The 20,365-nt window shown below is 45.0% G+C and overlaps 1 protein-coding gene across 2 annotated transcripts in view; it reads right to left on the bottom strand.

Moving 5' to 3' along the window:
- Positions 1 to 20,365, bottom strand: part of LOC138567513 (UPF0764 protein C16orf89 homolog) — a 280,249-nt gene that overhangs the window by 107,051 nt on the left and 152,833 nt on the right. For both annotated transcript variants that reach the window (XR_011302232.1, XM_069645783.1), the window contains exon 4: positions 13,558 to 13,675. Coding sequence is in view for 1 of the 2 variants with exons in the window: in XM_069645783.1 (XP_069501884.1) it covers positions 13,558 to 13,675 (118 nt within the window). In the remaining variant the exon portion in view is untranslated. The remainder of the gene's footprint in view (positions 1 to 13,557; positions 13,676 to 20,365) is intronic.

The following is a 20,365-nucleotide window of genomic DNA, read 5'->3' as shown; positions in this document are numbered from 1 at the left end:
ATGCCATCGATATCGAGGTTAAATATTATATACGTTATCTTGACGAGAACTGAGCAACGGTGTTCCGAGGCACAACGAAGCGCGGAAAAACGGAACTGAGCAACGGACGCTGCGCGCGGCCTTTATAGGCAGGATGACGTCGACGTCGGCACGGAGGCCGTCGAGGGTCATCGACTCGGCGATCATCGACGCGCAGCGCCCTCTGGCGAAAAAATTTTCCGAGGCCAGCAAAGCTGAAGGATTTCTATCTAAGATAAGGAATACGTCGGAGGACACAATCCCTTCGAAATATATATTGTTTAAATGTAACAGTAATTAGAAATATATATTGTTTAAATGTAACAGTAATTAGAAATATATATTGTTTAAATGTAACAGTAATTACAGTAGTGGAGTAATAAAATACTAGGCTAAATGAGTAATTAACAGAGTAGGTAGGCTTTAAAAAGTGGACATGGGGTGGGATAGAGAGAATGGGAGTAAATTGGTAGCGGATTTCATTAGTACCAGCTTAAAGTGCCTGCAGTTCACTGCGAGGAACGCCCTGAGAAGTGAGAGAGGAGCCATAGAAAAAAAAAAAAAAAAAAGTTTTAAAAACCCTGCGATTATCTTAACTAAGTAACATGGTGCACTTAATTTAGAAACACAGCCACCCTATATGACAAATTTACCACCCTGATGTTTCCCTATTTAGCTTGTCAGTACCTGATGCCCCACGGGACAAAGGCACGCACTATAAATAACTTACAACAAAAGCACAGTAAATATAAAGATCCACAGGCCCATTTGTACACTAGCACCCAAATTGCATATATATGATCCAAGTGTGTAATGAGTATCTTCACATAAATTAAGTGCCTACCAATTTTCTGGGTACATTCCGGATTGTGTAATAATTTACAGTCAGACCGCCATTGAACGCCACCAGGTGGTGACAGGATGGTGCATAGGTGTACCATTGGCTCCTCCCACTAGGACACTGAATAGTGTGAGAGTAGTGCAGAGAGGTTAGGTCAAGAAAATGAAGAATATGTAAATTCTCAGGTCTCAAGCGCTTCCATTTCATTTCTCGCCAGATACAAAGGACCCAGGGCAGGCCTGAAGACAACGGACAACCAACACCCAATGGCTATGGACTACAGTGGGACATTTTCCCCTCCTGACAGACTTTGTCAGAAGTGTAAGGCGTCAAGCCCTACAAAGCGGTGGCCACCCTGGCAACGAGGGAGCAACGATCAACAGGGCCAACGCAAGAGATTTTCATGAACTGCAAAATAGCACGAACTCTCCCGAGTTAGGGAAACATGGCCATCCCATGGTCCAACGCACACTAGCAACTAGAATAGGGACCGACACATGCATTTTCAAAGTTTAATTGAGTTTCATATTACATTTTTTGCACCTACAGCTGTAACACTGTTTTGTTTCTTCTCTTTTCCCCGCACATGCAGGTTGTTGCGTATGTATGCTGTTAGAAATGTGTAGGAAATTTCCTTAATGTTATCTTCCATTAGAAACTGTGAGGCCTACTGATTAAAACATTGTGTAGCAGTTCCCCACTCAATTGCCCACCCTATCAAGAACCTCAGACCCCTTAGAGCATGTTTCCCTGAAGTATATTTCCTTGCTTGCATTGAATAAACAGCCCAAGATTTTCCCTACCCATATTGAGAAATTTTGAAAACACGAAATGTCCAAGGGAAGGTTTGATTTTTGCCCTTAGTGATTGTTTAGTTCGCGGAGCTTGAGGTTACTAACAAGTACTAACGTATTAACGCTTTTCTTGCGATTTTCAGGCGGGCAACTTTATCATCTCATCAGCTGCAAGGACCCAGCAGCGTAAGTGGGTATGGGCAAGCAAATAAGGACTTTTACCTTCACGATGGGACTATTAATGATGAACGAAATTATGGGGGTGGTAATTTGAAAATTAGTTGTAATAATGAGCATTACCGCTGTATCCCCTGCTAACATTCCCTAACCTAAGCAGGAACAGTTACGGCGTCAGTGGGTAAGGAAAAGCTGCTGCTAAAGTAAAGAGAGTTAGGGGCAGACACAAAGGGAGTAAAACATACACATAACACACATATCAGAAGTGACCAACAACATGCACACATGTACAAAATTGGTAGGGACACCACTGGAGAGAGCTGTCCTGACTGTTCTTTAACATATGCCGGAAGAGAATTGATTACAACAAAAATTACTACAGCAGAGCACGACGCCCATGTATGACAAGGTGCGAAGAAGATTGCAAGGGAAGACAGCAACATTGAGATTGAATGAATAAATAAATAAATAAATAAATAAATAAATAATAAAAGAAGAAAGAAAAACAAAAAGAGAGAAGAAAAAATAAAATGAAAAAGACAAAAATATGATAAGTGCCTAACAGAGTGGGAGAAAAGAGCAAAGATGGTCACTGAAGAAGGACATATACTGTTAAGGTACCAACGTTATGTTACCAGCACAACAGTGACAAGAAGTGGACAATCATGATGGATGCAAGAAGGTTGAGAGAAGTTGCGAGATGAGAGCAGGAACATCACTGCTTATGGATTACTATTGAGCACATGCATCCAAAGATCAAGAGAAACTACCACTGAATTGGGGAGGAGAGTGTTCATTGGTGCGCATCAGCATGCCCTTGTTAGTTATGACCAAGGAAGATGTGAAGAGTGACACATTCACCAAGATGGAAAACAACGGAAGAAGAGAAACAGACAGAGAAGTAAAAAGAGGAGGGAATTACTTCTCGAGCGAGACAGAAGGATGAGTGGGTGCAGTACCAGCATACCAAAGAATGATCAGCAAAAAATGCATCTGAAAAGAGAAAGCAAAGAACTAGCTAGTGCTTGCATGGTGATGGATGACATCATGACTGCCTGGTTGCTTGAAGGTGATAACGGAAGGACGAGTACCGAGCACAGCACCATTGTGCAAGATAGAGATACATTGCAAGAGAACAACAGAAGAAGACATCAGAATTCAAATAAGAGACATGGTGAAAGGAAGAGCCGGACTAAGATAGTGGTGCGCAACATGGTTCCAGCAGTAATAAAGGTGGCCACTCCCTGTGATAAGAGGAAGTACGAAGGGAAGTGAGTGTGGTGGAACACAGAAGGAGGACGCTGCTATATGTACTGTTCATAGACAGCAATGCAGAAAATTATGGACACTTCAAGGAATTGACAAAGATATGCAGACCGGAAGGAGGTGAATGTTGCTTGGTGGTGTGGTCGACAAAGTCGACCAGAGGGGGGACTGAAGAGGGAAAATCGAGACAAAATCCATGCCCCCGCACCCCAAGCGCATACATAGAAGAACACCAGGAAGAACAAGGAGCGCACTTATCATTTGAACCAGGCCCCAGCGCACCCATGGGTGACAAATATGCTGAAACACACCCACTTCACCAACAGTGCAACTTCTATGCTACATTAGAATCAATGCTGCAATATCAGAATCTACAAACACAAAAACCCCTGTTTAAAGGCTTGCAAATGCCTATATGAATTAACATGGTCTAAATGCACAGTGTAAAGCTATGTTTCAGGAAAATTACAGCTAAGTTCATTTCATTCACTGAACACTGGCTGCGGGAGCCTTATCAACATTCCTCGCAAAACAAGTCCGACCTGCCAAGGCCGCAAGTTCAAGATAAAATTGTTTTCTGCAGACAGACATTTTTTAATTATCCACAAATGCGACTAAATCACAGCAACCCAGTGTGCTTTTTTTTCTTTCTGGGAAAGAAAGACATTTTCTCAAGGACACGCACAACATTGAAACATAACTTGTAACAAGCCAGAGCCCTGGTGCGAACTGCTTGTTCAGCTAAATGTTATGGGAACAAAGTCACATTGCAACAAGATTAGAATTAGGTAATGGGGGCTGGCACAGCTAAATCAACCCACTGACGCAGGAGGTTAATATCCAATTATCAGGCTCTCTATAAGGGCTACATATGTAACCCACCACTTTGCAGCCAATAACAGGAGGAGATAGGTTTCTGGGAGCTGATCCAATTCTGTGAGGTCAGCCTGCAGTGTGATTATAAAACTTACTTGCAAGACAGCCCCGGGGGAGACGGCGCCTGAACTCGCAAAGCACGAAGCTCTGTGCTTTTCTTGGGTTTTTTTCTTTGCCTAGAAATAAATGCAATTTGAAACATGCCGCCTGCTTGGGACTCTGTTGCATTTCTGGGGGCCATATGGGAGGTGTTGGGGCCTCCCATAGCTGGTGAGGGTATGGCTGCTGGCCCCCCACTGCCCTGGGGGGGGGATCCAGCTTCTCCCCGACACCCCTTTTTGGCACCCGTCTCTCTGCTGCACTCCACACCGTGCACCTGCTACTCATCTCATCTTCTGGGCAGACTGGTGTTCCAGGCAGCTTAACATCCCCCGCCCCCCAAGTGTTCAGGCACCTTCCTCAACCTTTGGTCCGAGGAATTTCTATCTGTTCGTTTCTTGGCTAAATGCTCAACTTGAGCTGGAGGACAGACCCATATAAAGGAGCAACTGACATGTGTTTGCTAGGGCTTTCTGCCAGGATTGCTTTCCGCTTGCCAGTCGTTTCCCTTATTCCAAGGGATGTTCTAAAAGCACAGACTTGGAAATCAGAGCTGATTCTGATTACCTCTCCAAGGTCGTTTAAGGATGGTACCCCTTAGCCCTAGAAATAAACATGGACGTTTATCTGATAATAAAGAATTAGGGAGTTGCCTGCAGGGCAACTGAATAATAAGATACGACGAGCCAGGGCTGGCAGGTAAACGAGTTCTTATTATGCACCAGATAAACAGGTTCACGAATCACAGCTGAGATTTAGAGACAGCGTTCACAACACGTCAGGCTAGTCGGAGTTGTCAGAATCTTCACTGGCAAGTTGTACAGACAGTACACCTTATAAGCAGACATTAGTAATATAAAAGCACATTGGCCTGGCTCCAGATTTGCCCAGACAGGTGGGCACACGGTAACGAGCTCTCCCACCAGCTGGAGTCAGGACATGAGGAAGCCTTGCGGTTACTTGTGTGACTCTTTCGTCATATGCAGGGTCAGCTAGCATGCCACTTCTATGGAAAGGGGCATTACAGCACCTGAATACCATATACGGTAATGGCATAGAAAAGCGAAGTAGGAGCACAGGGGTGTGACGTTGTGTTGATGGGGCAGCAGAAATCGGCCTGGCCAGGCATGGGCTGCAGCGTGTACTGTGTGCAGCATGCAAAGGCAAATGTGCAGAATGGGAATAGTGCAGGCTTTTGGTATAATATAGATATCCCCCATCCCCATAAAACGAATAACAAAATAACGAGCCCAATTTTTGGTCGAATTGTTCGATTTAATGTACTTTTTTAAGCAAACAAAAAAATGTAGGGTGTGGTAAGGGAATGCTGTAAGGAGAGGGGAATGTGTGGGGGAGCAAGGAAGGGGGGCGGGGGGATGCAGGGGGCATTTTATAGTCCCAAAAAACAAAAAGACATTATCGAAATTCAACCAAAAAAACCTCAGCCTTTTCACCCTCGTTATTTCAACGTAGAACCATAAAAAGAGGGGGACCTCCTATACTCATACAAATCATTCCATTAGAACATATATGGCACACCCATTAGCCGGGCGAATAATGCGGCAGAAACAATCAAAATGGTGAACAGTAAATCACACTCAGATCCTATGAGGGTAGTGAGCAGTGAGTGTATAATGGCAACACGTTGGTTTGTAACGTACAAGAAGGTTGAGCGAGCAGGGGACCTTGGTGGAGGGTTAATGGGGGAAAGGTAGAGGGTGGGAAGGAGTGGAAGCAATGCAGGAGAAAGATCTTGTGATAGTGAAGAAACATGTCAAACAAGAGTCCAGAGGTCATAACAGCAAGATGAATATTGGAAGTACAAATAAGGACTGTACCACTTTCAGTATCAATCATTCTGTTCGGATAACGTTGGACCCTTTCTTGTATATAGTTGGAGAGTAAAATATTCATGCATGTTTTTGTTACAAATTAAATGTTTTAGGTCTGTGTTTAAATATATTAATATAGTTGAATCCAGTACTAAGTGTTGAAACATCCCAAAATGTGTTCCGTGGGAATGTCAAGATTTTACTGGCAGGTTTGACTCACCATGTGGGATTCCTATGGTTTTTCTAAGGTTTGAAGCATGCAGCGGGTCTGAAAGCAAGGTCCAAGGCTTTCATCCAACCTGAAGACCCAACAATGGAGAGGGTAGTTCAGTCAGTCAATCAGAGGCCCTGAAACATTCTAAAACAGGTTTGAAGGCCTTTCAAAGGGCTAGCTTGCTTGTTGCTTCCAAACAGGACAGACAAGACAGGTTATAAACTAGCGTATTTGAAAGAGTTTTGAGGTGCTGTTGGCGAGTTTAGGAGGGTTTTGGACAAGATTGCAATTGTTTGCAGCGTTTTTGGTGTTTTCCCTTCTGTCTGTAAGTAATCGTTATGACCCCTCGCTAATCTTCACGTTTAAGCTTTACACCATCTCCCAAAATAATGTATTAAAACAAGTTCTTCCTGTACCTTATCCTGTTCCCTTTGTGTCAACCCAAAAATGTAAAAAAAACACAAAGTTTTCCTAGCACCTTTCCAATCCGTCATTTGTAGAGAAATCTGGGCTCAGTCACTTTTCCACCAGATTGCTTGTTCCAAGAACTCTTTCACACCAGTTGAGGGGGGATAGCTCAGGAAGCAACGCGTTTGTCTTGAAAGCAAGACAATGCAGCACAATACAGGTTTGAAGCCCAATCTCACGCTTAGAAAACAATCTCTGGTATTAAGTGCGTTGTAAAAGAACAATTGTATTACATGAGTCTTGCAAGAATCCCTTTGTTTGCCTATGTCACTTGTTTTGTGTTTTGCACATTGACAACTTAGGCTCATTGAGACCAGCATGTTCTTTTTATTTAGAGGGGGTGCTGAGCGGGAGATGACCAGGAGCTGGACTACTCCTAAACCTCCATGTTTGAGGGTAAATTAGTCTGCCAGGTGGACATGAGGGGCAGAGCCTGAGGAGCCGCAGTTAGAAGATTAGACAGTCTTTGTGGATGGGGGACAGTGATTGTGTGTGGGGCGAGATGGTGGTTGAGGAATGGGACACTGTGGTTGAGTTTTAGGGAGATGGTGGTTGAATAGGGGCAGGCAGAGCTTGAGCAGGAAGATCTAGCTACCAATCAGGCGGAGGTTGTGTTGGCTGCAGAATCACTTGATAAGTACCTGAAGAAAGTTATCATGGAGCCTGACTTTGTAGTTGGCCAGACGATACTGGTACTTCAGAATCAGCAGGAGGAGGTAGTCACAGAGATTTAGGGGAAGGTAGGGCAGAGGCATGAGGAGAAGGTTATGCTGCTGCAGGAAAATGAAGAGCACCAGGTGGAGGAGCTAGAAATTGTCCCCTTGAAGAAGGCTCAGAAGAAGGAAACTGGGGCCACTGCAGCATTGCCTTCCCATGCAGAGGGAGTATGTGGTTCTTAGGCTTCCCTTAAGAGGCTGAAGTCAGTTCAGAGGACATCACCACCCATGACATAATTGCTCATCTGGTCATCAGTGTAGGATACCATCAGCTTGTCAGAGGCTGTGACTGTCAGGTGGAGGCAGGATGTGTAAACTGTCTGCCATGAGACCATTAATAAGTGGAAAACAAGTAAGAGTAGAACCCTCCTCCAGAGGAATAGGTGGTCACAAGGGAGTGTTGGGTAAACTTCTTTGAAGTGGTGGAGTCCCACACTGGGTTATTGATCTCTGCTCTCTTCTTGTTCCATTGTGGCATTTATTTTTAGCACATTCCCTTCTATTGCTAGCACATCTATTTGCCAATGACACACAGGGGTGCACAGGGATTGCTAAAATCTGTGAATCTTACATGTTGACAAGCATGCAGATAATACTGTCTCATATTGGCCCACAGGGACGGGTTTCCCATTTTGGTATCTGACCTTCCGCATAATGCTGCCTTTTTTCCGTGAATGGCAGGTGCCAAGGTGAGGTGTCAAGATGAGCCGGTTACTTTACCACCACAAAATAACTCCATAATTTCAATCTTTTGTGAGGGCTGAGCATCCTTACCCCTCCTTTTTTGGGGGGTCTGCTTAGTGTACTTTGCAGTGGATTCTTGGTGGGTGGTGTTGACTGACGTGCCGGTGCTATTGATGTATGTGCCATGATCAGTACCTGCAGCACTACAGCACTACTGTATGCCGCAGAATTCATGCGGGAGAGAACAACAGTGAGAGAGAATAAAGAGATCTTATGCAGTTTTTCCTGGTGCCACCCACTGCTCCGCATCACTGGTGCATCCATCAGCGGAACCCCTTCCAGCGCTCTAGACCACCAGGTGCTTTTTGAACAAGAACAATACTTAACGCCGCTTGGAGGAAGCCACGCCAAGGCCCCCACCAAGAACTTGAACACTTGGGAATGTGGGCTGCCATTGCTACGTCACGACACCAAGTGAGTAGAAAAGGATCAGGGTTTAGCTCACTATTTGTAACTTTTAATGCTTGTAACACCTCTCGGGCAGGAAAGACAGGCTCAGATTGGCCTTGGACAGAGGACCAACCAGAAGATAGGGAGGAGGAAAAAAGAAGCCACAGGAAGCAGGAAGTTATGGGTTGTTCGGTGAGGTCAAAAGAGGAGAAAGTGGCTGACCAATAGATCAGCAGAAGGGATGTCATTGGAGTGGAGTGTGGAGCCACATTTGTTTTAGTGGTGTTGGTTAGTGAGTCCAAGTGGCACTCTGTTGTGAGTGAATGGGAAGTGCTTGTTGGAGTGCAAGGAGGGTGTTTGAGCAGAATGGGGGGTGAAGAATTACTAGTAGTTTGGAGGAGGGAGCAGTAGTGTGGAGGAGATGCAACACTATGGAGGAGGGAGTAGTAGTTTGGAGAAGGGTCTAGTAGTGTGGAAAATACAGTAGCAGTCTGGAGGAGTAGTAGTGTGGGGGTGTATTAGAGTAGTGGAGGGAGTAGTAACATCAAAGAATGGAGGCAAGGAAGGAGTGAGAAGCATCAGAAGGACATAAGTGGAAGATGCAAGGAGTAGAGGAAGCGAAGGTGGATGGGGCTAAAGTGGGGAGTGTAGCAATAGGGGAACATCAGGAAGAGAGAGAGAGAGGAGTATGTGGATGAGATTTGTAGGAGACCAAATCAAGCAGAGTGTCTGAAATGCACAATCCACTCTCCATTTTCAGATTATTAATCACTGTATATTATAGGTTCAGTCTAGGAATTCGCTTGGGGAGGTTAGACAGATAAGGCATTTTGTCGTTAGGTGCTTGCATCTAATATAAGTCAGAAGCTGGACAGTAAGGTTAATATTCTGTATGTGCTAACCTGGGGAGTAGGGACGCCCGTGCTAGTGATGATTGTGGCTGTCTAGACGAGAGTCGAAAGAAGGGACAGCAATCTTCAAATAAAAACCCTTGAACCGTCTCTGAGACTTGGAGTTTTGCTTGAGCTATCTGTGACATGTGTTGCACTGCTATTTAAACCTCCACTACTAGCATATACATTTTCTGGCCATTTTAGGAAAAGTCTCTACACTAGCACCAATGGAGTGTCTGCTGCTTACTTCCTCTGTCTAGTGGTTGTACTTGACTGTTGTATGGGTTTGTAAATGTATGTTCTCTCTTCTAATGTCACTTGGTCTCTCACTATCTGTGGTATCATCAAAATATAGATGTCTTAGACCCAATATTAAATAAGGATATGTAACATAATCGCTGTCATGGTCTTCATTGTCTTCATTGAGCTAGATGCCTCTGTTCTTTGCAGAGGAAGTTATCTGAGGTTTTCAATTCACTTGTGTGGCCGGTCACAGTGATCCACATACTGGGCTTCTCCAATGCAAACAGCTTCTGCAGTAGCAGGTGAAAAACACCCAACAGATACGTTCCTCCCCCATTCCCCACGCAACACCCTACAATGTTTGGGTACTATAGTAGATTCAGACATGTTTATTTGATTCAACAATTTCCTTCACTAAATCCACATAGCTGCTCAGTGCTTTGTCCTTTTTCTCTCATTAGACAATACACATGGTATTCTGGCCTCATCAGGAGTTGGGTGGTAGCCCTTAAATGCAGCGGTAACACTATTACCGCTGCATTTAAGGGCTGGCCCAATCACAAGTTAAGTGGAAAATTGACATTTTCAGCACTATTAGCACAGCGCTAATTGCACCGGCGCTAATAGCACCGAAAAACCCCATTGGGTCCAATGGACCAAATGGGGCTTAACCGCCTTACAACCACTCAGGATCTGACGCAAATTGCACCAGACCGAGTAACGGTAACGCTATTTGCGTTGGCGGTATCCCAGCGATATTACCGCTGGGATATCGCCAGGATACCGTCAACCTTGCACTTCTTCTCTACCATATAATTGCATGGTGGTATTCAGTACTTTGCTCTAATCTCTGCCTACGAATTGCATTAGGTTCTCAATGCTTTGGCCTTGTCCTCTGCCTACAAAATACATGGGCAACTCTCAGCAATTTGGCATTCCCCCCCATCTGCTAAATGCATATGTGGTTTTGAAACATTTTGCCTTCTCCTCTGACTGATAAAAGCACCTTGGGTTCTCAGTTATTCGGTCTTCTTCACCACTTACTAAATGCAATGGGGTTCTCAGTGCTTTGGCCATCTCCTCCACCTACTAAATGCATGTGGACTACTCAATGCTTTGACTTTCTTCTCCACCTATTAAATGTGTATGTTGTTGGTGTTCTGGCCTCCTCTTCCACCTACTACATGCACGTGGAGTTGTCCGTGGTAGGTCCTTCTCCTGTTCCTGTTAAGGTCATATGGGGTTTTCAGTGATTTGGCCTTCTCCAACACCTACTAAATCTACATGGGGTTCTCAGTGCTTTAGTCTTCACCATTGCCTACTAAATGCAAATGAGGTTCTCAGACCTTTGGCCTTCTTCTCGACCTACTAAATGCATGTGCATCTCTCAGTTATTTGGCCTTCTCCTCAACCTACTAAATGCAGATGTAATTCTGAATAATTTGGTCTTCCCCTCTATCTACTAAATGCATTGGGAGTTTAGTGCTTGGCCTTCTCCGTCTGCTAAACATCTCTGGGGTTCTCAGTGCTTTGGCCTTCTACACCACCTACTAAATGCAATGGGGTTCTCATTGATTTGGCCTTCTCAACCTGCTAAGTGCATGTGGGGTACTCAGTGATTTTGGCCTCTCTACATACGAAATGCACATTGGCCTTCTCTTCCACCTATTAAATGCGTATGTGGTTGTCAGTGTTCTGGCTCTCCTCTTCCTATTAAAGTCACATTAGGCCCTCAGTGATTTGGCCTTCTCCACCACCTACTGAGTGTACATGGGGTTCCAGTGATATGGGCTTCTCCTCTGCTTACTAAAGGCACATGGAGTTCTCGGTGCTTTAGTCTTCTCCATTCCCTACTAAATGCAAGTCAGGTTCTAAGACCTTTGGCCTTCTTCTCCACCTGCGAAATACACATGGGTTCTCAGTGCGTTGGCCTTCTTCTCCAGCTTCTAAGTGCACATGATGTTCTCAGTGCATTGGCTTACTCACCCACCTTCTAATTGCATGTGGGATAAAAAGTGCGTTGGCCTTCTGCCTACTAAAATGTGGGGCACTTAGTGCTTTTGCCTTCTCCTCTGCTTACTAAACTCACATGGGATTTTGAGTGTTTTGCTCTTCTCTGCCTTCTAAATGCATGTGAGGTTCTCAGTGAGTTGTCCTTTTCCTCAGCCTACTAAATCATGTGGGGTTCTTAGTGATTTCCCGTTCTCCTCTGCCTACTAATGGCACTTGGGCTTCCCACTGATTTGGCCTTCTCCACTACCAAACGGACATGGCGTTCTCGGCACTTTGCCCTTCTACTCTGCCTACTAAATGCATATGGGGTTCTCAGTGATTTGGAATTCTCTGCCTACTAATTACATTTTGGATTCCAGTGCTTTGGCAAATTTAAAGAAGGTCAGACCTGGAGTTTCAACAAGCTCTTAAGTGTCACCAGTATTCTGCTGCATATAAGCACTGACTGGGGACCATAAGTAATATACTTTTGCATAGGAGTTTGGGAGCAAGAACAATACCCTGAGGTCTAAGGGTTGCATTTGGCACACCATATTTCAGCAGGAAATCTTTGGGGATGCTCTTACAGTTTTTCCAATTGTTGGAAATAACTTTAAGACCAAGAGTGGTTAATAGCTTTAACATAGCGACCAATAGCACTACATAACCTGTGCATACAATACTTTATAGGCATCTGGAGATGGAAAATGTTACAACTGACAGACCAAATGGAGCTTCAGTATTTAGCCAGACGTGTACATCAGAAGAGTACATGTTTTAAGCAGCCTGCATCCTATTCAGAAAAGGAACATTTGTCATTTATCATAGGGTGTGCATATTTTCTTTGGCCCTAACCAACATAATGCTTGTGGGTGCAATGCCGCTCTCAACCCATTCACCAGTCCAGCCAAACAGTTTCCCATTAGCTTCGTTCCAATGTGAAGTTCCGATGCTGTTCCTGCTTTTTTTTACATCAAGAATCAGGACGATGAGGGGGTGTCTTTCAATATAGACGATACCAATGCGAGGAGCACCAGGTGTGCCAAGTGATTTATGAGGGATATCATGTAAGGACAGAAAGGAAGGAGGGGGTAGAGCCCTTTTCCTATACTTCAGTGTTAGCCAGAGTGATTTTAAGCTGCAAGTAGTAGCAAAGCCAAGTGACATGCACAAAGGACTCGTATTAATGGTTTGATATGGTTTGCGTCAATCCACTGATGGACGTATAGGATACCTTTATCAATCTATCAGTGGCAACAGAGCTCTCAGTTCCCAACTAGGATATGTTCTTAGTGCCATAATGCAACCTGAAGAGTATGTTTAGGTGGTGTCTGGAGATACCCGCACCCAGGGATTTGGATATCTTGATTGGGAAGTATAGGAGATGGGTGTGAAGGGGAGTATGGGCGAATAAAAGAGAGTGTGGGAGAGAGGTGAAGCCAAAGCTCTCGATTAATAACCATGGAGAGGGTGTAGGGTAATCACCATGCAAACATCTAAAACATGTTGCATTGTACATGCAGCCTCATAGTCGGAAAGAACCCGCCCATTTGCGGCTCCAGTTGGAACATACTTAATAGGGGGTGTGGTGTCTTGCATGTCCGTAAGAATTTAAGTAGGGAGCATGCCCTGGATGTGTTGCATTTTGAGGCCGCACATTTGCATCACATATTAACAGTGCCACCCTCAACATCTCAAAACTCGGTTGAGAAAGTGGTAACAGCAATGGAACCGCCAAAGTGACTTCCGGTGACAATGTTGATCTGGTGAAGAAGGCACTGCCTACTGACAATATACACTGTTCTCATGCCACCACCGCCTGGGTAAATACTGGAGCTTCAGTTGTTTGCACTCTGCTGCCCTTTATTGATTTCTGGTTGCCAGCTTGTAAGCCTGTCACTTGTACTCTATTTAGGAAACGCAATCTTCAAAAACAGTAGCTTAACTCTTGAGATTCAATGAATGCATTGGAAATTGCTTTCTACTGCACCTACCTGGCCGGCAATGATGAAATAGAAGAGCTGGTGCGACAGCGAGTATTCAGAACATCCAAACTGGGTCATGGTCTTCCTGCAAAGTGGGGGCACGCTGCAGGCAACGCCATTTCCTTTCCTGCACAACAAGAGAGTTTTCATTTACAATTTGATATGGGAAGAGCTCTCATTTCGTTCACAGTGTAACCAGGAAAATGCATCTGTACTTACATCGTTTTTGTTTTTATTTATCCCAAATTTACGTTCGGAGGACCACAATCGCTAACAGTTCTGTGTCGGCAGTCGTCTCAGGCTATTTTGATTGGTTTTGGGAAGGGAGGAAATCCGTGTGGGTCCCGGTTTCCCTGCCTGTTTGCATCCCCTCCCACAAACAATCGTTAATGCCGCCCCCCATGCAGGGACGTAATTTAGGGGTCGCCAGAGGTCTCCCTCTCCCTTAATTTGGTAATATGGGCCTATACACACTGATCTTAACGATACATATGGTGATCCATTCTTGTATGAAATGTTCATCACATTATAGTGATATCGTAACCATATTTTTCGTAGTGTACAATCCTATGTGATGCCACTTCCTGTTTTATCAACGGGTGAAAGGTCGTGTTCCATTGCTTCCCGCGATATCACTTCGGGGTGGGGTCAAATGACATCACTTCCTGTGATGTCATCAGGGGTAAAGAATCATGTTATGTCACTTCCACTACCCAGGGCATTTTGGTGAAATGACGTCCCTGCCCCCATGTACGGGCATGGTCAGTGGCATTAGCGTGAACTCCTATGGATTTTGCCTGGGTTTAGCAGGTGCAAAATAATTCAATGCAGGCGGAGATCCATGAAGATTTCCAGCATGCACTGGTGCGGAAGGCGGGAGCAGACTTTCGGCTCTATCCTCAGCTCCATGCTGCAAAGTTCACAAATGGCATGGAACAAAATTTGCAGGTGGAGTGCTTATCTACGCCAATTAATTATAATCCAGCCATTTGACCTGAGCATATACACACACTCTGTGTTTTGCGCTTTGCCCCGAAATTAAACTGTGCGTATTCTGAGAATGAGATTGTTTGGTTGTGTTATTTGTTACTTGAAGTTTAAAGGTTTATGTATGATAAAATGGCCAAAAGGGATCACCTTGACTGTGTGACAGACATAGAAGAAGGACAATTATCCACAAAGTATGTCACAAATGTGGATAGAACCACATCACAGATCTCAGAGAGTAAGTGAACTGCCACGAAGAACTTGGTGACGTGTCAGAACAGATTCTTCACAGAGTAAAATAGACTGGATTGAACAATTATTGCATAAAGATACAGATTTGGGGATCTCTTTTTGGTCAAGAATCGACCAACAAGACACAAAGTCCAAAATTGGAGCTCCCGTCATTCTCGTAAGCCTTGCCCCAGACTTACCTGCTTGTTAGGATTTTGATACATCAAAATCGCTTTTATGCATCAATTCACACATAGCAATACTATTTGTCAAATCAAGCTTCATACTAGGGTTTGTTCATGTTTTGTTAATATTCCTCCCTGTTGCGGCCAGGATAAAGTTATTTCTTCCTTGGGTCTCACAGTTCACACTCGTACTGACAGCAACCAAACACTATTTGAACTGTGTTGAGCGAACCATGCAAAGGTTATGTGTCTACAAAGTACTCTAGAATTATAGATCGGTAGTTATCACGTATCGGGAAATACTCTACCAGAGGGTCTCAATGACGTCTAGTAGAAAATGAGAGTGAAGCTTGACTTGTCTATGATATCACTGAAAATACACCCCATAAGTGAAAGCTATACTTGTTATGGCTGTTTATGGGGTACCAACCTTATTAAACTGCGCCCCTTAAGCTAAGGGATGCGCTGAAAATCACCTTCCCAAATTCACACGAGTAAAAGGATAAGATGTCTCCTACCTGATCTTCAGAGGGTATTCGGAGTATAGGAGTGATTCACCTGACACCCTCTCTCAGCGCTGACCAGTCGGCGCGGAGTGAAGACGCCAGGGAAACCCTCAAGGGGGAGAAAACCCTCGCCGATGGAGTCCAACGGAGGAGGAGCTGGACGTGACAGGATACGACTGAGTGTCTCCGTAGCGTAGGTTTGGCAGTTATTCCTCTGTATGGAATTCAACATCTCCTTCCTTCCTTTGTCAGTGTCGGCTAAAAGGAGAGAGGAGATGTTGTACCTGATAAAGAGGAAGAGGAGAAAGGAAAGTAGTTTCGGGGAAGTGGAACCTATCCTATGAATCAGATCGTACGGAGAAGTGAAGAGATTGGATCCCGAGTACAGGACGTAGGTAAATAGCTATGTGAAAACAGACATGTTGGTAAGTGAATGCAGTTTTAAGAGGGTGACTCTTGAGGTTACCGAAGCCTCCTTTCCTCCCGTACCGTGATCCTGAACGGGTAGTGGAATGGGTCTTCGGGAGCAATGGTTTGGATTCCAATCGCGGTGGTGGTTGGGAGATGTGGTCCGTATGCGTGTAAAGCGTGGATTGAGCTGTGCAGATAAAACAGAGGAGAGGGTAAGCACAAGCTAAAGAGGGAGAGTTTAATGGATGATTGAGGAAAGAATACTGCCTACTTAAGGTGGGAGAGTTCCAGAGATTCCCGTGCTGTGTTGAGCTATGAGAGGGCTGATGAGAGAGCTGGCGCAGGAGTTCCCGGGGGGTAAACGTGGGGGTTCGAAGCGTGGCTTCTGTGTACAGTAGCAACGCGATGTTGTGGTGGATCCAGGACCGGAAATACCTTCCTGTGATGAATGGGAGGGGCTTGGTCTGCGGTCTCCCGAAACACTGCACTGTCTACCTGTAAGCCCCCGGACATCTTGGATTGGGGAGTTTGGACACTCAAGATACGTCGCCAACGGCACCAGAAAGACCGTCTGCTGAAAACACTATGATTGTTCGTAACAATACTTTTATGTTGTTGATGGCACCATCCGGCCCTTGTCCATCCCTGCATGGTCCTCCCAGGACTAGAATTGCAGGTGATGAAGCTGGGAGGGTAAGTGGGAGTCATGGTTTGATGCGGCTTGCGCCAATCTATGTCCGAAGGCCTTAACATAAGGCCAACCTTGTGGATTCCAAGATGAAAATTCTGCACCTGCAGCATCGCTCTTTTGTTACCGGCCCTCCCATGAGCCTTTCAGGAGTGGGTCGGAGCATCCTCCCACTCCTCTCTACCATTGTGTGGCCCTTCCCAGCCCAACCCTGCTGCTTGTCCCCCTCTTACCTGCTTGTGGCTCCAGCTGCTCCCGTACGTGGTGACAGACAATAAGGAAACCTAGACACACTTGTTCTCCACTAACTCATTAGATTATTGCAACACACTCTTCCTTGGCTCCACTAACCACAACTTGAACAGAATACAGATACTTCAAAACAACGCCCTCAGATGTGCCCTTAATCTCCCCTGCAAGGCCCACATCTCCACCTTCAGAAAGGAGTTTCACTGGCTCCCTATGCGGGAGAGAATTCAATTATGAGCACTCGTCATCACACACAAATGTCTCTATCTGACAGCCCCACGTTACATATCAGACGAATTCACTAGACAACATTCTACCAGACACACTAGGTCCCCATACTTACACCAACTTAACATCCCGAACTGCAACCTAAAAACGGCAGGGGGAGCAAGTTTCCCTGTGCTAGCAGCGAAATGCTGGAACGCGCTACCCATGGTAATTAGAGCCGATACCTCGTTCTGGTTATTCAGAGCCAAGGTGAAGGAACTGTTCATAACTCAGCAATAGACTCTCCATCTGCACTTAGCTAAATCATGTATCCTGTTAAATGTGTGCCGCCACTGCTGCAGACCAACTTGTAACCTGATCCTTCTACAACTTTCCTATGCCCTTTTATCAGGGACCACTCTGTAACCTGGTCCCTTATGCTATTTATTGTACTGTACCATCCTCTGATGTCTATCGTATGTGACACTTTCTGTAACCTATGTTGCTCCTTAAGGTTAAATCGCCCAGTTACCCCAGGGTTTGGCTGCACTATAAAAATAAACAAACTACCCTAAGCTCAACTCCAGGCAAGAGGCTTTCAAACTCCATATAACACAAGATTTTCTTTTCCCATTTGACAGCTGGAGTATTTTAGACTTGGAGATGTACATTTTGTATCTATTCTCCACAGCATATTTTGAACAAGCAAGTAGACGCTGCAAACCAATTGGTGTTTGGTCACCTAACAAATAATCGTCTGCATAAGCTAACCATATTAACCTAAGTGAGCCCAATTTCGGTGGGGCAAAGGGGGATAGCTCAAGCAGTTCTGACATGTATACGTTGGAGAGGCAGGGGGCCAAGATGCACCCCTGCCTCAGGCCAGTGAATGTAAAAAATGTCATGGACATCAAGCCTTTCTTGGCCAATCGGACTCTAATATTAGAACGCTCATGTAGGCCTATAATTAACTTGAGCAGTCCCTCTGTAATGCCTCATTTATGCAACTTCCCCCATAAATGAATCCTGTCAATGGTGTCAAATGTTGAGGTTAGATCGATTGAAGCCAGATAGAAGGACTCATGCCAGATAGAAGGACTCATGCCAGATAGATGGACTGATGCCTTCACTCCAGGTCTGCCCCTGCAGACACCTAAGTAGGAATCCATTTAGACTGGTATTAAGAGACTTTCTAAAACCGGTCTGTGGGTTATTGATCCTTCCAGCGTTGAGAGCCCATTTTTCGAATTGGCCGAGAAGGACTGAAGCGAAGACCTTACTATCAACGTTTAGAATAGCTATCAGTCCTCGTCCCGCTCTTAAATATTGGAACCACATATGCTTTAATCCATAAAGTCGGAAACTCACTTTTCATAAGAACTTCCTTAAAAAGAATGGAGAGAATGGAAGCCCAAACGGAAGGGTCACACTTAAGTAAACGGTTTGACAGGTTGTTTGGGCCGGGGGCCCTAGAATCACTCAAGTTGGGAATCACTTCAAGTATTGCATCCAGACTAGGATCACATGACCAAGAATTGTCACCATCAACAAAGCCACCAATTAGATTAGATCTATCTCTGTAGAAAATAGATTCCCGTAATGTGTTATGCATGCCTCTTCTGACACCACATTTATTTGTGCAGCAGATTGGGTGGAATTTAACAGGTTAACCAGTCTCCAAAAATTACCAACATTAGAAGCAACCAAGGTCAGCATTACCTCAGCATCATTCTGCAGAAGGCAAGCTTTATGCCTCTTACAACCGTTTTTATGAGCTTTTCATGAAGGACATGGCACGGTGGGATCGGATAGCCAACTCGAAGGGCTTTATTTAAATTAAATTGCTGCTTATAGTCCCTCAAAGTACCACAAAAAGCAGTCTGTAAAAGCACAAATGAGTGCCATGAAGTGCAACGAAGAGCAATCGGGTGAAAAAGGCACAGGCTGCCCCTGAGTTAGGTTTCCAAGTAACCCATCGCCAATGTAATAATCATTCTTACACACATGCTGATTGACCTTGTATATATTGTCCATACAACCGAGGCCGTTCACATCCACTGCATCTGTTAGTCTTCTCCATTTGACTCCTTCCCTCACCTTTGTCCTCAAAGCATCCTATCAAACAGCAAAGGCATCCCAAACATGCATGCGTTTAATGGATGCTTAAACAGTACAACAAAAAGTAGATGAAGGAATGCTCCCAGAAGAAAGTAAGAGAAGTTCTGGGCAAAATCAAGTGTGTTCATTCTAGGGACTATAGGGGTCATTACGAGTCGGGCGGTAAGGGATACTGGGCACTGTTAAAGAGACCGGTGCCGGTAATCCCTTTCCACTCGATTCCGAGGTCCCTTGGAGGGAACCGTAAGGAACGTGTGGTCTGACCACACGTCTCTTACGGGTCCCGCTAAGGGACCAGGGCGCTAATAACGGGCTTGCCATTCGTGAGCCCGTTATTAGCGCCCTCCCCATTCCCATTGAGCCCTATGGGGGCTCAAATGGGAATGGCATGTCCAATGGGGACTTACCAGTCCCGCCAGGGTCGGACTACACCAGTAAGTCCCCATTGAACGAGACCGGGCACGGTATGGGGGGCAGCCATGGTGCTTATGGCACCATGGCTACCACCCATCTCGTAATGAGGCCATATGTCTAGTCAAAGCTAATGCATGCTGCTATACTAACGCACATTGAAGCCATTTGCCACACAGTGGCGATTGGTGAATCATTTTGCAGCCAGTGTATGGGACCATAGAGACCATGGTCTGGTGTAACCACTTCTCTTAGTTAAACAACAGTGTGTAGAGAGATTTAAGAAAGGGAGTGCGGTTGGCCTACCAAGGAAATCCAGTATATTCTTTTTTTTTTATTGTTCATTCATAACACGCTTAATACCAGCGAGTGGTTTCTAAACACGGGATCGGGATTCAAACCTGTGCTGCGCTGCCTTGTTTTCAAGACAAAAACAGTGCCCCTGAGCCATCAGGTGTCAGTGATTACCTAGAGAGGTCAAACGCCAGGGAAGTCAGTGAAAACAGCAGTAAGACAAACTATAACCAAATAAGTGATGGTCTCTGTTTTTTGGCCAGTCTGGCCATTGCAAAAGAGGTCCAGCCATACACAAATCAGACAGGTACTGCCACCAATGGGAGCAGCCCAGCCTGAACTGCTAGGTCAGGTCCCCTTTGCACGGTCACACAAGCAAATCCAGACATGTTTCAGCTTTATTGGGCCACATCAGTGAGGTGCAGCTTGGTCCCCTATGGCACAGCCAGCAATGGACCAACTTCTGGGCACTTTACCATACATTTCTTCGAATACCATTTCACCTTATTAGATTTCACTGAATATATTTA

The sequence above is a fragment of the Ambystoma mexicanum genome, chromosome 2p (genome assembly GCF_040938575.1).
Source record: "Ambystoma mexicanum isolate Mex_15411 chromosome 2p, UKY_AmexF1_1, whole genome shotgun sequence".
NCBI lineage: Eukaryota > Metazoa > Chordata > Amphibia > Caudata > Ambystomatidae > Ambystoma > Ambystoma mexicanum.
The sequence above is the reverse complement of the archived record's forward strand: the minus strand, read 5'-3'. Positions and strand labels throughout refer to the sequence as shown.